This window comes from Thalia democratica, chromosome 3, assembly GCF_965202585.1.
Source record: "Thalia democratica chromosome 3, ktThaDemo2.hap1.1, whole genome shotgun sequence".
Classification (NCBI taxonomy): Eukaryota; Metazoa; Chordata; class Thaliacea; order Salpida; family Salpidae; genus Thalia; species Thalia democratica.
The window spans coordinates 54,632,628-54,649,658 of record NC_139167.1 but is presented as its reverse complement, the minus strand read 5'-3'; the positions used below and the strand labels follow the sequence as shown (position 1 = coordinate 54,649,658).

Below are 17,031 nucleotides of genomic sequence, written 5' to 3'. Positions count from 1 at the left end.
CATGTCAGGTTAATAATCAATGACTGAAACGTAAACAATTATTTTTAAGTTTAATTAGCTACTGAAATTAAAGAACAGTGCGATTGAATCTTATTTAGAACTGGGTGCTTTTGAAAGTCGAGACAAATTTATTTCGCACAAATGGTCACTTTTACACGAAAAGTCACTTTTGCACGAAGTCACTTATGCACGAAATGTCTCTTTCTCATGAAGAAATTTCGCACTGGTCAAACTTTTTTTTATTTTTTGCTAGTTTTTTACTTTTACTGTTACCAATAACCCTTATCTTTGGTCAGTAATTTTCTTTTTTTTTTAAATTTTACTGTTACCCCTAATCTTTACCCTCGGTCGGTTAGCTTTTTTCGCTTACTTTCCGCTTCGTGCAAAACGTTACTTGTGCAAAACTGACCCTCCGTGCAATTGTGACCTTTCGTGCAAAAAAGACGACGTGCAAAAGGGTACCTTCGTGCATTACTGACACTTACCCATTGAAAGTATGTCAGTTTTGAGTAGCTTGTCGTTTGGATCCCATAGAGTCTTTTTTTTTTTCTTTTTTTTTAAGTTTTCAGAGGTTTATCGTGTTATCAAAAAAAAATAGTTTTTAATACCAAATTCTAAATTTTTAATGAAAAAAGATCTTAAATTTAGTTTGTAGGTGAGTACTATACCATTTAAAACAAGACTAAATGAAGCGCTGAAATTTTTATCAATATGAAATTATAACTGAGCCTAACTGAAAACTATTTATCAAATCAAAACTAAGATTGCATTCTTTCCCGGGAGCTTCTGATAGTTGCAAAATAATAAAGGAAACTGAAAACTATGGTATAGTTTTCAGTTAAAATACTTTTCAGGGAAAATAATTAAAAGGTTTTCGTGACAAAAACTTACGATTAGGCTCTTAATGTAATAAAAAGTTATTTCAAATTCGTAATTAACAAAGATTTAATCAAACTTTTGGTATTTTTAGTTGATTATAAGAACTAATATTAATAAAAGCGGTCCGCGGACGACTATTTAATGTATAGTTCGGCCTCTAAGCATTTTGATAAGTAAAGTTAGACCCTTGCTTATAAAAAGCTGTTGACCCTGATACACCGCTGTTTATGTTATGGTGTAAATGTCAAATTGCGTCATACTTTACTTTTTGTAAACTTAAAGTAATAGTAAAAAAAAAATTTTTTTAATAAAAAATTTCAAACATATTAAAGAAAAATAACACTTAAAAAAAAAACTAACAGAGATTAGGAAAACTACTCAACTGAATTTTTACACAAGCCTGTTTTACATAAGCTACTTTATATAAAAGAACTTGAAAGTAAGAAAAAATCATTAAATATTCCATACTTAAACTTTATTGAATGAACTTAATTTTGATTTTATCCAGGGACTTAATGTTTATTATTTTATAAAAAATAAAACAAACAGTTTTTGAGAAAGTTAAATTCTAATTATAAGTACGGACGATAGATATCTTTCAATAATTATTAGGGGAAATTTAATCATATTACGAATTTCTTTTAAAATCGGTTAGCAAGTTTTACAAAGTCAAAGTTAAATAAAATAAGATTGTATTTAGTATAAGTGAAATAAACAATTTTTATGCAGTAAGACACCCGTAATTTAATCAAAATTTAGCATACTATAGTATTTATTTTATAAACTACATATTTTTTAAGTTTTAACGATTATTAAAAAAAAAATTGTTAGTTTTTATATGCTGCTATTTTAGCAGAATTAAACCAGAATTTAAACAGAATTAAATTTTAGCAAAATTAAATTTATATGCTGCTATTTTAAACCTGTGCATCTAAAACATAAACATTTTTGAAGTAAAAATATTTTATTAACATTATGTTTTGTAGTTTTGTTTTAGTACTTAAACTGGATAAAAAAATAAAAAAGGTTCTTAAAATGTGTTTGTTTTTTTTAAATTGTTAAAATATTATTTGTAGCTAAGTAACGTTTAACTATCTAGTTTGACAAATAACTTTATTTACTTAATTTTTTAAAGCTATGTATAAAACATAGTTTTAATAAAAAACTTAAAGTCTTTATTATTTATTTCAATTTCATGAATTTTAAAGTACATATATGATGCTTTTACTTAATATTTATAGTTGTTTTAGATCAGGGGTCGGCAGGCAATTGGTTCTCGCGGGCTACATGACAATTTAAATTCGGACAACTCAAATTCCGACAATTCAAATTTTTAAATAAAAATTTAAAAGACTATTTCTCAAAACTTGATATAAATTAAAAAAAAAAAACGTATATGTAGATCTTATTAAAATCTTCAATCCACTTTTTCTTTTTTTCAAAAATCTTAAGTATTTTTAAAGCTATTTTAAAGTTACTAAAAACAACTATGTTTTTTGCTTTATTAAAGCCATAACTGAAAAAATATTTAATGTTTTGCAGAAAGAAAAAAATGGCTCGTAGATATTAATAGGACCTACATATGTATTTTTTATATTTGACAAATGTGCATTACTTTTTTAGTTGTGGCCTTTTCAATTTTTTAAAAAGAACTTGAAATGTCGGAATTTGAATTGTCGTGCACCCATAGTTTTGTTTAGCGGGCCAAATTTACATGTTCGAGGGCCACATTTACATGCTCGCAGGTCGCAGCTTTTTTTTCGCGGGCCACATTCCATTTAAATGCTCACGGGACGCAGATTTACACTTCGAGGGCCACAGTTGGCCTGCGGGCCGCAGTTTGCCGACCCCTGTTTTAGATGGTGATACATTTATTTTTATTTACATGAATTTTATTTAAAAAAATTAATATATCGTAACCTTTTAAAGATTCAATATCCATTCTGTGCGTTAAAATATTTGCTTTAATCTAAAGGAAATTTACAATTTTTTAATTGGAATGTTGACAGTTTTACTTAATTAAAATATTTTAAATCAACAATTCTTAACCTTTGGCAAACTTACCCCTTGAAGGTAATTTATCTTGTTATAGTCCATAATTTTTCTCTAAATCAAACTAATTCATAAATTAGCTGTATAAATTGCACGAAAATACAAAATTACACGAGGGGACAAAATTGCACGAGTGCACAAAATTTCACGAAGATACTTTTGCACGAGGGTATAAAATTGCACAAAGATACTTTTTCACTAAGGGTCACCTTTACACGAAGATAATTTTGCACGAGCAGACAATTTTGCACGGCTAATTTTTTTTTTAACTTTTTCATAAACTTTATAAAAAAAATTTTCTATTTTATTTTTATATATTTTTATTATTACTGTTACCCCTAACCCTTACCCTCGGTCGTTTTTTTTTTTTTCCTTTATGTTTTAGTTTAATTTTTATTAGTTGTTTTTCGTTTTTATTTCTACTATCTTCGTTACCCCTAACCCTTACCCTCGATCAGTAACTTTTTTTTTTATTAAGTTATTTTTTAGTTTATTTTTCTGTTTCATTTTTTGTTTTAATTTTTTTTTTATATATTTTTTCTCTCGTGCAAAAATTTAACTCGTGCAAAATTGACCCTTGGTGCAAAATCGTCTTCGTGCAAGTCAGTTTCGTCGTGAAATTTTGTGCCCTCGTGCAAATTTGGCTTCGTGCAATTTTGTGCACTCGTGCAATTTTGTTCCCGTGCAATTTAGTCCATGCAATTTAGTAACCTCGTGCATTTTTTTCTTCGTGCAATTTGACAAAATTGCTTTTCGTGCAATTTAACAAAATTCGATCTTTAAAAATTTATGAACTATTATGATTTTCTAAAAACATTCTGTAGGATCATTAAAATAAATAATAACATATATATTAAACAAATATCAGTAACTCAGTTAAAGATATGTCTACTTTAAAAAGTCATGAAATTGAAATAGTTATCAAGAAATTTTTAAGTTTATAGTAAAACTAGTTTTTAAGCATTGCGAGTTAGAAATTAAAAATTAAAATCATTTGTTAAACTAGATAGTTGAACGTTACTTAGCTAAAATAATAGTTTTGCTAATATTGTGCACCCATAGTTTTGTTTAGCGGGCCACATTTACATGCTCACCGGTCGCAGTTTTTTTTTCGCGGGCCACATTCCATTTAAATAAAAAACATGCTCGCGGGTCGCAGATTTACACTTCGAGGGCCACAGTTGGCCTGCGGGCCGCAGTTTGCCGACCCCTGTTTTAGATGGTGATACAGAATTTTATTAAAAATAATTAATATATCGTAAACTTTTAAAGATTCAATATCCCTTCTGTGCGTTAAAATATTTGCTTTAATCTAAAGGAAATTGACAATTTTTTAATTGGTATGTTGACAGTTTTACTTAATTAAAATATTTTAAAACAGCAATTCTTAACCTTTGGCAAACTTACCCCTTGAAGGTAATTTATCTTGTTATAGTCCGTATTTTTTCTTTAAATCAAACTAAAATTTCTAAATAAGGGGTAGCTGTCTAAATTGCACAGGAGTACAAAATTACACGAGGGGACAAAATTGCACGAGTGCACAAAATTTCACGAATATACTTTTGCACAAGGGAATAAAATTCTACCAAGATACTTTTGCACTAAGGGTCACCTTTGCACGAAGATAATTTTGCACGAGCAGACAATTTTGCACGGCTAGTTTTTTTTCATAGTTTTTTAATATTTTGTTTTTCTAATTTTTTTTTTCTATTACTGTTTCCCCTAACCCTTACCCTCAGTCGTTTTTTTTTTAATTTTTTTTTCTTTTATTTTTTACTATAACTTTTATTAGTTATTTTTGTTATTATTTTTACTATCTTTGTTACCCCTAACCCTTACCATCGGTCAGTAACTTTTTGTTTTTATTAAACTATTTTTCAGTTTATTTTTCTGTTTTTTTTTTTGTTTTAATTTTTTTTCTATATATTTTGCTTTCGTGCTATTGACCCTTGGTGCAAAATCGTCTTAGTCAAAGTTAGTTCCGTCGTGCAATTTAGTCCCCTCGTGCAATTTAGTAACCTCGTGCACTTTTTTCTTCGTGCAATTTGACAAAACTGCTTTTCTTGCATTTTAACAAAATTCGATCTTTAAAATTTTATGTACTGTTCTGATTTTCTAAAAACATTCTGTATAATCATTAAAATAAATAATAACATATATAGTAAACAACTATGAGTAATTTAGTTAAAGTATCAAGTCTACTTTAAAAAATCATGAAGTTAAAATATTTAATAAGAAATTTTTAAGTCTATAGTAAAACTAGTTTTTAGGTTTGCGAGTAAGAAATTGAATAATTAAAATCATTTGTTAAACTAGATAGTTGAACGTTACTTAGCTAAAATAATGTTTTTAAAATTCAAAAACAAACATACACTTTTTGAGAACTTTATTAGATTTTAAATTAGTAGTAAAATTTAAAATAATTGTATTTAGAAAACTTGATGTATAATTTTAATAGCATGTTTACTGAGTAGAATTCAACTAACTTTCCATCAAAACAACTATTAAAAGCAACATTTTTGTAAAATAAAAATAAAATAATTTTAAATTTGTTTATGATTGTAAAATATAAACACTTATATACGTTATTCAAACTACACGAGCTAAAGTATGTTTAAGAAAACCTTACAATTGAAAACACCATTTTAAACTTGATATATTGCAAACAGCAAACTTTAATCACTTTTATTAGCTGCACTTGGTAAACTTATCTCGTTAACAAATATAAATTTATTTCTTTAAACTTAAGTGCTATAAGTCCAGAATTGCATTAGAGTTCTATTTAAGACTAAGCCTTTAAAATTAATCACTATAGAAAACTTTTAATATTCTTATTGTAAAAAGCTCCTTTTTAGATTTAACACACTAAAAATAAACTTGTTTTTACTTATACTTTTCTATTTAGCTATACTTCAGCTACTTCTTTATTAAGTTTATTTTTAGATACAGTCATAATTCTAGGTTTTACAAGTTAGCAAATTATAGCATTGTTAAAACTTTAGGTTTTTGATTAGTTTTATACCATGAGTGTCATTGGAATAGAACTTCATGTTTTTCGCCAGAACTTTTCTGCTGGTCAAACTTTTGTTCAAAGTCTTATAAACAATCAAACAAATCTTGAATCAATGTTAGTTTTCAATGCATCAGAAACACAACATTCTATTCAATTCTTTTTACAGAAATGTGCTCAAGAAAACCTACATATATCTGGGCCTGTTTCTTGTATACCTCAATTGATAGACTTCAAACACCTTTCGGTTTTGCAACTTGGCAGAGGTGACTGGAATGAATCAGTATGTAGCTTTGCCCAGCGAAATAGAGAACATTGTATACGGGATAACAGATTAGTCATGCTCCTTGACATTTTTACTGTTGACCCTAGTCCCCAAAACACTATACTAGATTTTCGTGTGGAATTTTGCGTAAAACTACACTTGTTCAACTCAAACGACAACAAGCTTGCTGTAACAAAATTAAAATGTTCGTTATTAAATCAACAATTTCAAGTACCTATAGTTGATGCTGTAACCGAATTCATTAAATTAGCAGCAGCTGAATCCAAAGAACAGCTTGATACAAGTGTAACTCCTACATTCTATTTTTTCACAATAAAACGCGACGGAGCATCACCTGTTTACTCTGAGGAATACAACCTTAACACTCCTCAGTTTATTGAAGATCGTAAGACGGAATTACCAGATCCTAATAAACTCATAGTTCTAATCCACGCTTTTTCATCTAGAAAGTGTATCGAGCCCAAACAGATCAGTATCACTGACAGGGCTTAAGAATATAATTCGAGGAAAGCTATTGGTCTTGTCTGTTGAATTTGCATGAAGCCCAGCTAACTACACCTACTGCTGTATCAATGGCTGCCAAGTTTCACTATAGTAACAGCAACGCATGTACTTATGTATTTTTTTTTTTTTTCATTACTATTTTTTTGTAGATAAAGTTTAGTTTTTTATAAATTATTTGCTGGAAAAAGCAATAAAAACAAAAACTAAATACTATTTGTTATAATAACAACATTGATTTATTTACGTATTAATAATTAATTTATAAGATTTAATAAAAACTGCCTAAAATATTCACATCGCAAATGACATATTTCTTGATAGTCTAATACAATTGATATACTAATTATAGAAATAACTTTCTCATGAAAAGTATGTTATACCGTCGACACGTTTCTTAAGAAAATGCTGAAATTTAAACATTGAAAGCATATAAAACTTTTATAAAATTTAAATAATTTAAAAGCATACTACTCTAAGTAGATTAAAAACTGAATTAGTAATTTTCAAGTCAATTTTATATAGGTATAACTTCTGTAACACAGCGATTGTAGTTAGATCATGTATAAATATGATTAGAATATCAAAAAATAGTTAAACTAAGTTTTAAGTGCCGTAATTTATTAATAAACTGTTAATAACTAGTTTATAATATAGTTAGTATTTTTAAAAGAAAAAGACGAAGCAAATTAACTAATCTAAATTTTCTGTGTAACATCACTTATGTATTGTATGCATCGGAGTTAAGTTTGACTTGTTATTGAAAAAAACTACAGTATATTTTTAACAAACTGTACATGAATTTATTATTTATAAATTAAATATAGTTTTTGGTTTTGTACTGCTTTTTAAATATCATACATACGATAAATATTAAGCTTTGAGAATTCTGTTTTTAATTAAATATTTTTTAGTGAAGTAAAACCAATAAGATGTATTTTTAAATTTGAAAAACTAATCAACTTAATATAATAAAATTATGATCGATTTTGTGTATTTTTAGAAACTAAGTCTCTTAATATCATGAAAAATAAATTGGTAATATCGTTAGACCAAAGCAAATTTTTATAGAGTAAAAGAAAATTGGATAACAGTTCACGAGTTATTTTACTTTTTTTAACTTATGATTGAATGTATCATGATTGAAAATACCATAAGCTTTTCAACTAAACTTTATAAAGTCATGAAATTGAAATTGTTAACAAAAAGACCGACTATTTTAAAGTACGGTCTTGAAAATCTTTAATTTTTATATCGTATAGTTAACAATTTGAAAATTTTCTGTAATTTTAAATTACGTTTTTCTCTAAATAGTTGCTTTAAAGTTGTTATTGAGCCTAAGTAATTATTCGAACGTTGTTACAAAAAGATATATCTCAGTTTTAGAACAAAATACTAAAACAACTTTTATAGTATTGAAATGAGTGTGTAATTTCGAGTAAGACTAAACAAGTTGGCTCTAAATTACTGCGAAATAGAACTAACATGATGTGAGGTGTTGATAAAACAAGAAATATGCTAGACTTTAACATCTTAATACAGTTAAATTTTCATTGAATTTATTTTATTTACTCTAACCGTTTGTTTAAACATAAAATAATCCGCTTAAAAATTTAGATTAGTGCCTGTTTTATGCAATAATTTTTTATTAATTAGTCAAGTTTTGTAAATGAGTTTTTTATAGAGTATTAGTTGTTATTAAGATATAAGTAAATCAGAAAAGAAAACTTTTCTATTAACTTAATAAATTTCAACTTCAAAAATAAAAAAAATAAGACTCTACCAAAATCAAAGACGATAAAAACATTTCACATTAACACTATATCAATGTAATGATTTCCATTTGTTTTAAAGTAAATTTTGGTTCTGATAGTTAAAAAAGTAAAGCATCGCAGATATGGTTTGAGAAAAAAAAGTTTTTCAATGTGATAAAACTTAGTTCATATTTTGTGCATTTTTAAATTTGACTTTAGGCTTTTTTGCGAAATGTATTTTTAAAATTTGAAACTTGTTAAAGATGAAGGAGACTTAGTTGATATCAAAAAATAGTTTAGTTTTGTTAAAATTATTAAAAGTATTTTATTTACATAGACAACTAAACACATTGTTCAGGACATTCATCACTTTGAATCTAAAAAATAACAAATATAATAAACAAAAAAATTTCATACAAAAACAAACAATTTCAAAAAAAATATTAAAATTTATATTTTTATACAAAGAATAAAACACTTAAAGAAGATGGACTGCAAATTGAAATAAAGCCAAGTGAGTTTCCAAATGGTCAATTATCATTGGTTGGTATTTTTAATGTGTTGCAAGTGTCGGAATCGGGGATTACAAATAAAATAAAGATAAGGAAAATTTTGAAAAGGGTTGGTGTCTCTTATATTACGTAACAATGATATTATTTTTATTAGACAGTTTGATAGTTTATACAAGCTGTGTTCTAACAAAACGTTTTTTTCAACGATCTAAAAATTGAACACTTCACTGTAAAGCTTGCCAACGTTTAAAACTTGAGTTGTAAAAGTACAGATAAAACTTTTGATTTGTTTTCTTTTATCAGATGCCGAACAAGAACTGCAAGTCATTAAAAGGATCAGAGCAAAGGGCGAAAGCGGGTGAACGAAACAAACTGATTAAAGTGGAACTGGCAGCCTATTTGGCGATAAAAAAATAATAAATCAAACAATTGGACAGTAACCTTTTTGAAATTTTTGCACGTTTTAAATTCAAAAAAAAAATTATTCTTTGTGAATATTTGTGGTTATTGGTTTTTTTTAAGCGATAAAGATCTGAATAGATAAAGATACTTGTAAAAAATATTTTTGGAATAATGTTCGTGTGCTTAAATGTGGAATTTAGTTATAATTTGAATCATGAAAGTAATATTAATTACTGTGTGTAATAGCGTATAATTGTTAGACAACAAAACCTAAAACTGTATGTAATATCTAACATTTAAACTGTTAGTTGAAAAACTTTTAAGTTAAAACTTAGCAAGCCTTATGCTTAGTATTGTTTCGTACAAAATAAAAATTTAATTTGTTCATATGTTTACTAGATAGCCGAAAATTTCCATCGTATATCAGGTCCTTAGACCAAACTTTTTGAGCGCTTTTTTTTTTGTTCATAAAAAAATGTATTTATTATTACATTTATATTAATAAATGAATACAGCTAGAAAAAAAACAAGTACAACAACCTCTCGCTTAAGTACCCGTTTCTTAGGTACGAGCTGCCCGTTGGGTACGCACTTTATTACCGAAAAACGCTGTGTAAAAAGTGTTTTTTTCTACTCAGAAATTAAAACAACACACCTAAAAGAAATAGTACATAAATTCCAGAATGTCTAGTTTAAGTTTCAAACTTAATTGTTTTGCACCCCTTCATAAGTTTTGTGCAATCCAAAAACATCGTACACAATTGTGTGTAATGTGCAGTGCATGGGTGTACAGCTAAAAAATCACTGTTCTATATTTTCAAAAAGTTGTTTTATTGTTTGATTCATAAAACTGAAAAGAGCAAATAATCACAAATTAAAGATAACATTAGACTATCTAGTTTGTTTTGAAATTGTATTTTCTGTTGGATCTGTGTCACTTATTATGAGTATTTTGTAAACTTGCATCAAATACGTATCAAATTATAAAATTTCATTAAAAATATTTTTAATTTCTCGAAAAAAAAATTACTAACTAAAATTTATATCTGTTAAAGCTGGATAAACAGTAATAGAATTAACTACCATCAATTTCTGAAGCATTTTGTAAAAATTAAATTTATTTTTTGAATTTACTTCTTGATTTTATCAACAATTATTAACAACACTTGGTTCTTATTCGAACAAAGTTCGTAGATACTAATTTTTAGAATCTATAACCTATTGAATTATATATAAATATAACATTTACCTGTTTGTAATTCAAAATATTAAGTTAAAATATTAGTTTAATTTGTTAATGTTCTATGCGAAAGTTTATAAGACTTTGCAACAATGGTCTTGTAACAACGAATACTTTAAATTTAAACAAAATTCTAAAAAGACTAAATTTAAATTAGTTTTCAGAATATAGAAATAAAAAGTAAATCAAACTTTTAATAGCACAAAATACTAATTAGTTTAATTTTAACTGAATTAATTATTAATATATATAAACTCCTGTAAAATTTTAGTTGATTAGTTTGCTCTGTTTATTAACAGTAAGTTGGAAAATTAGTCTTGAAAGTTTCTGTAAGATTTTTAAACACAAACATTTAAAGAAAATATTGTTACGTCAAAGTTTCAGTCAAATCAAACAAACAGCCGTTTATTTACTAAAATAAAATTAAAACAAATAAGAATGAAGTTAGTTGTAATTTGGTATTAAAAATATGAAAAAATTATTAAACGTTTATGTTTAACTCAAAATATATTTTTTTTCCATTTTAAAGTATACGTTTATAAGGTGTGGGTACTTCAATCGGTTCTAAAGGTGTGACTACTCCTTTCAGTTCGGCTTTTTCGCCCGATAGTGGCTTGAAAACGAAAATAGTAATATCACTGTCTTCGTATTGATTTATCTTTATCTGTATCGAAAAATAGTATATTTTATAATTGATTTAATTTTACTTATAACTTGTTTTCTGAAAACGTTTAAAATTCTTTAATCAATTGTATTTCTTAAAAAAATTTCAAACTAAACAAATATACTTATTTAAAATTATTAACAATATCAACCTTTATTGCAAAAGCAATTCCATCTCCAGCAACTAGTTTAAAATCGAAAGCAACTACTTCGTATTCCTTGATTATTATTCTGATTTCAAGGAACCTTTGTATTACTGAGTATTTGACCTAATGAGGAAAAATTGAAATTTGTAAAACATGTTTATTTGTTAATATATTTGAATTTCCTTGAAGTTACTTAAAAAAGAGTACTAATCATAAAAAATCTATTAAATTTCTCGCAATTAAAAAAAGTTTATGAGAATTTAAAAGATAAGTAAAATTTTGTTAAATACAATAACAACAACTATTTGATGAAAACTTCATTTGTTAAAACTAAAAATGTTTTTTGTGGTGTGAACAGCATAAAAAACGTTGTTAGTTTTAATAAGTCGAGAACTTTTAAATGCTTCTTTTGATAGTCTAACTTGTTTCGTTTTTTTTTGGCTACTAAGTTAGTGACAACTAATGTTTTGAAAATTAGTTAAGTTAAAGTATAATTTTGTAGTTTTAAAAACTAAACAAGAACCTATTTTTACCTCTTCAGCAATTTTTTGAATTTCGTCATTCATTTTTTCTTGTTTGCTTGTAAAAATATTTGGTGGCACAGTTGTCGTAGCTCGAGTTCTCGTAGGTGCTGTTTTAATAGTTAAACTTTACAGCTTAAATTTAGAAAGTTCTTAGTCTGAAAGAGTTAATAAATTTTAAGTTAAAAAAAACTACTTGTACAACAGAACTGAAATTAAATCATTTTAATAACCTAAGTGTACTTCAAATTTATATTTTAGTTGTAAATAATGTTTTGTAGTTTTATCACAAATATTTGATTATAACTTGGTTAATGAACACAACATTTTTTCTGTCACGAGATAACCTTTGTCTTGTAAATTACTCCTATTATTTATAAAAAGCTACCGACCCCCTTGTCAGGCTACTAACAAATTTTTTTATTTTATTAGTAATATATGTTTTGCTAAAAACTGTGTTCATTAACAAAAAAAAATTTTTTAATATATTTGTTACATCTAAACTTTTGTCGTCATTTTTGTACAAGATATCTTATCCATCTATGTTAGACTTGTTTTCTTTTTCTTAAAAAAACTTGAATTTATTTTAACAATAATTATTAAAAAAATTCTTGATTTTTTTTTAATTTTTAAATATAAAACAATACCTAAAAAGTTCTTCTTTAAAAATAGTCTCATACCTTTTTGTTAATTAACATCAAACTAAGTTTTGTTTAATTTAATAATAATTTTACTAGATGATAAGAAATTATTTTAGGTATTTTATTAGTGCATAATTGCTACTATTCTACATATAATAGTTTTTCTTACCTTATACGTTTATTATGTATAAGGTAATTAAATATTTGACAATTATCATTTTTGGTCGAAGTACGTAATTTAATACTTTTGTTGAACTACAAAACATTTTAAATCTACTAAGGAAGGCGTATAAATAAATAAAATCCAACGAAGTATAATTTAAAAAAAAGCAACTAAACTTGTATTTGAAACTTAAAAAATTAGATAAAAATTATAAAATAACTAAAACAAAAGAATGGTAGAAACACTATAGTCAATAAAATGCTTAAATCTTAAAAATTGAATGTTAACTAACTACTCACGTTTAAAGTTGTATTGTTTTTAAGTGTTTTATCAAATTTATCTTTTAAGTCTTCGTTACTTTACTTTTTGTTTTTTTTTTGCGGTATATAATGTAATGTTTTCTTAACTATTAAATCAAGCTTTATTAGTTAGTTACATATTAGCATAATTTAAGCATAATGTTAAATAATAAACAATATATTTAATAACTTAATGTTATATTATTGAACACCTTTATATGTTGAGAGTCGTGAAAGTGGTCCAAGAAAACCTCTGAATACCGCTTTTCCGCCCATTAGTGGTTTGAAAACTTTTATTCTAATATAGTAGCCAACACTTATCTTTATCTGCAATAAAATGAAATATTTTCAAACACAAAGTTTTGTGTTAATTAGGCTATAACTAATTTTATGTTAAGTTTAAAATTTCTTTACAAACATAGTTTTACTAAAAAAGTCTTAAATTTTATAAAAGTAATTAAATTAGATATTTTTTATAAAATAATAACCACTATCATGTAATTGACTCCAGCAACAATTTGATATTTGTATTGGACTGCTTCGTATATTAACATGGAACCCTTGTACCTTCTTTTAACTATGTATTTGACCTAAGATGTATAAGTTGTATATGAATTCACTTACTAACTTTACAAATTAAATTTTTAACTGATTGGAAACTTGTTGCAACTTTATAATTTCAGTAAAACTGTTGTTAAAATAAAACCTTAACTCAATCAGGAAACAAAATAATTGTTGTTTTACCTCGTCAGCGACTTCTTGAACTTCCTTAGTTGCGAATTTCAATTCACTCCAGCCGCCCGCTAGATTTTGGCATTCCGACGCTGTAACATTTATAAAGTTTGTTTTATAAAAAGTTAAACTGCTCAATGTACTTTGTAAAAGTTTGAGAGCCAAATTAATATAGGTTTGTTTAGCAGTTTGTCACTAAGCTTACAATGTCACTGATGACCTCTCTTCAGGTGATTGTAAGTTTAGTGAAAAATTGTTGAATAAACTTACATTGTATTGTTTTAGCAATAAGACATAAATAAGTAGTGAATTTAGACTTCTAACGGCGAAAATTTTTGAACGTTTATATCTGCAACTAGACTGGAAAACTATAAAAACATTATTGTATAAATCACGGTTTTTGCTTTTATAGTTATGATACAATTCTCAAACTTATTTTTTTTTGTTTACAAGTAAAAGTTAAAAATTTAAGTAAACAAAAATAAAAACTCAATACACTGACGTTTAAACCATAGTTAAACCAAAAACATTATTTTTAGATACCTTAAAAATATAAAATACAAGAAAATTAAAAATATTAAAAAGAAATATCTAATTGAAAGAAAGCTTTTATTCTAAATGAGTTTAGAAATTGGTAAGTAAATAAATACTTTGATCGCTACTTGTAAAAAATAACTTAAATTAAAACAGTTTTATAATTAATATATGCATTTTACCTTTTTCAATTGTGAATAAATATAGTAGTAATACCACAAGTATTTTATTTTAACTTGGATGTTAAATATTTTTTATAAGGCAAAATTAGTCTAATTAATTGTCCATTTACGCATAAAAATCTGCCGACCCCGATTTCTACCTAAAAAAAGTTGTAACACTATTTCTTGCCAAAATGTATGGTGCTAAATCAGCGTATCTATTTTATTAAGAAATTTTTATAACATTTTTGTAGTTTATACAGAGTTTCTATCACTCGAGTTTTTCCAGGTTTTCCATTTTTTTGCTTAGTTTTTTAAGTTCAACAGAAAATAATAAACAAGTTTTTAGTTGATATTTGTTTAAAAAAGAATGAAGTGTATCATTATACTTAAAAAACAAAACACCAGTTTTCTTAGACTTTAAATTCTTATAACTTTTTTAAAACTATTTCTAAATATAAATAAGCCTCATGAAGAACATAGCCTACAAATAATTTTAAACTTAACACTGTGTATAAGTCTAAATTAATTATAAATTTGATAAACTTTTATTGACTTTTAAGTTTTAAAACTTATACTACAAAATTACCTTTAAAAAGCAGTACTATACTGAATAGTAGTAAGTAGACATTCATTATCACTTTTAGAAAGGTCTGAAAACCTAATAAATTGTTTCAAATTATAGAAAGTTATAATTATGATAGTTAGTGTATTTTGTTATAGCATTTACGAACCAAAAGTTTTAATTAACCTAAACCAAACAAACCAATTCAAAAGATATATTAAACAATATAGCTCAACTTTTGCTAGTAATAGGTATCTTGATTTATAATTTGTTTAAAATATTTAAAGTTTTAAGCAAAAATTAAAGCAGGTTTTGCTAAGTGTTAAAAACAGTATTCGGGTAGAATAGTATTTGTTTTAATGAAATTGTTTTATAAACATATGATTAATTTTTAAAGTTATTTTTATTATATATAAAAACACTGTAGGCTATCTTGTATAATCGAAAAAGCTAAAACATTCCTATTTATTACAAAACTATTTATAAATAATCTGACATTATATTTTTTCAATATTTCGCAAAATCATAGTTAATGAAATGTAATTGCTTGAAAATAAAAACGATAAAAATTTTTGTAAAAACTTATATCAACTTAACTAAATTTTTAGCTTAACTTTTAGTAAACTTTAAAAATTTATCATTATTTAACTTTAAATAAAGTGTTAAGATGTTGTACAATAAACTTTATGTAACTTTTATGTTTACTTTTTGAGAAAGTATAAACTTCTCTAACTAACACTATTTAATACTTATTTTTTGATATCAACTATAGTATATTATAGTAAAATGTTATATTTTGTTAACAAAAAGTCAATTTTCCTTATTGAAAAATTACTTTCAATTTAAAAAGAAAACATAATTTTCTCACGACTAGTTTTAACTTATAATAGCACCTTTCAAAAACGACAATTTAAAAACATCTTAGTATTGAAAACTTAAGGAATTAAATTGTTTTAATTTTTTTTTTATTAAATCAATAAAAAAAAATGAACCGAATAACTGTAATTTTGTAAAGACACTTATAGTTAAAAATATAAAGCTTTCTCTAAAGCAAAAAACTAAAAATATAATTATAGAGTTTCGAAATATGTTACTTCTATTTACTAGTGTTAATAAATTTGCGCAGTCGCTGTTTGTTTTATAGGAACTTTTTTTAACCGGAAGGCATTTACGTGGAGAAAATTTTTATTCATTAGTACGCACTTGTTCCTAAAAACTTCTTCAAATTTAATTCATCAAATAAATGAGGTTAAAAAAGTACCTGGTGGTTTTTACTCGTATGATGTTCAAAATTAATACACGTTTCTTCTCTGCAGACTCAAGTATCATGTTTGTAATCAAACGTGTAAACCACTAGTTTGGTTGCATATTTGCGGGTGAAAAAATTTTGTAAAAAAAAATCCAATAAGCGGTTTATCTATTTGAATGCTCTTCTTTTTATTAGTATAGTTAAAGACATACTAATAACTAAAATAAATTGTGTTTTTTTTTCAACAAATTTAGTTAATACAAATACAATTTTTTTTAATAAATTATTTTCAAGTTTAGAAAGTAAAACTGAAACTTTAATTTATAACTTTATGTTATTTTTTATTTATTTTTGGAATAATATTACTTTTATAAATTTCAAACAACCTTGTTAAATATTAGTTTTTATAAGTTTGAAACCTACGTTTCAAACCTTGACGAGTACATTCTTTATATAAACAATGTAAGATGTCTAGTTTTCATACTAAACCTTTAAACAAGTTGCGTTTAACGTTTTTGATACTCAAAAAAATTAATAATTGTTGAGGTATACTCAAACATTTAATTTAATGTGTAATTTCATCAAACTAATCAAGAAACCATAATAATAGACGTTTAAAGTGTTTAAAATAAGTATTAGAATAACACAAATGGTATCAAATAATAAAACAATGTTTATGTGTAACTAGTTTGACACTAAAAGTTAAGTACAAAAAGGTATA

At 25.5% G+C, this 17,031-nt stretch overlaps 1 protein-coding gene across 1 annotated transcript; it reads right to left on the bottom strand.

The window, feature by feature from the left end:
• Positions 1–11,025: 11,025 nt before the first annotated feature.
• Positions 11,026–15,185, bottom strand: LOC145831576 (uncharacterized). Its single transcript, XM_082938875.1, has 7 exons — positions 15,086–15,185; positions 13,814–13,893; positions 13,558–13,659; positions 13,282–13,396; positions 11,979–12,076; positions 11,452–11,568; positions 11,026–11,300 (listed from the first exon to the last, which is right to left on the bottom strand). Exons 1-7 carry the CDS (start codon positions 15,129–15,131, stop codon positions 11,160–11,162), a joined length of 699 nt encoding a protein of 232 aa, XP_082795001.1. The 5' UTR covers positions 15,132–15,185; the 3' UTR covers positions 11,026–11,159.
• Between the last annotated feature and the right edge of the window lie 1,846 nt (positions 15,186–17,031).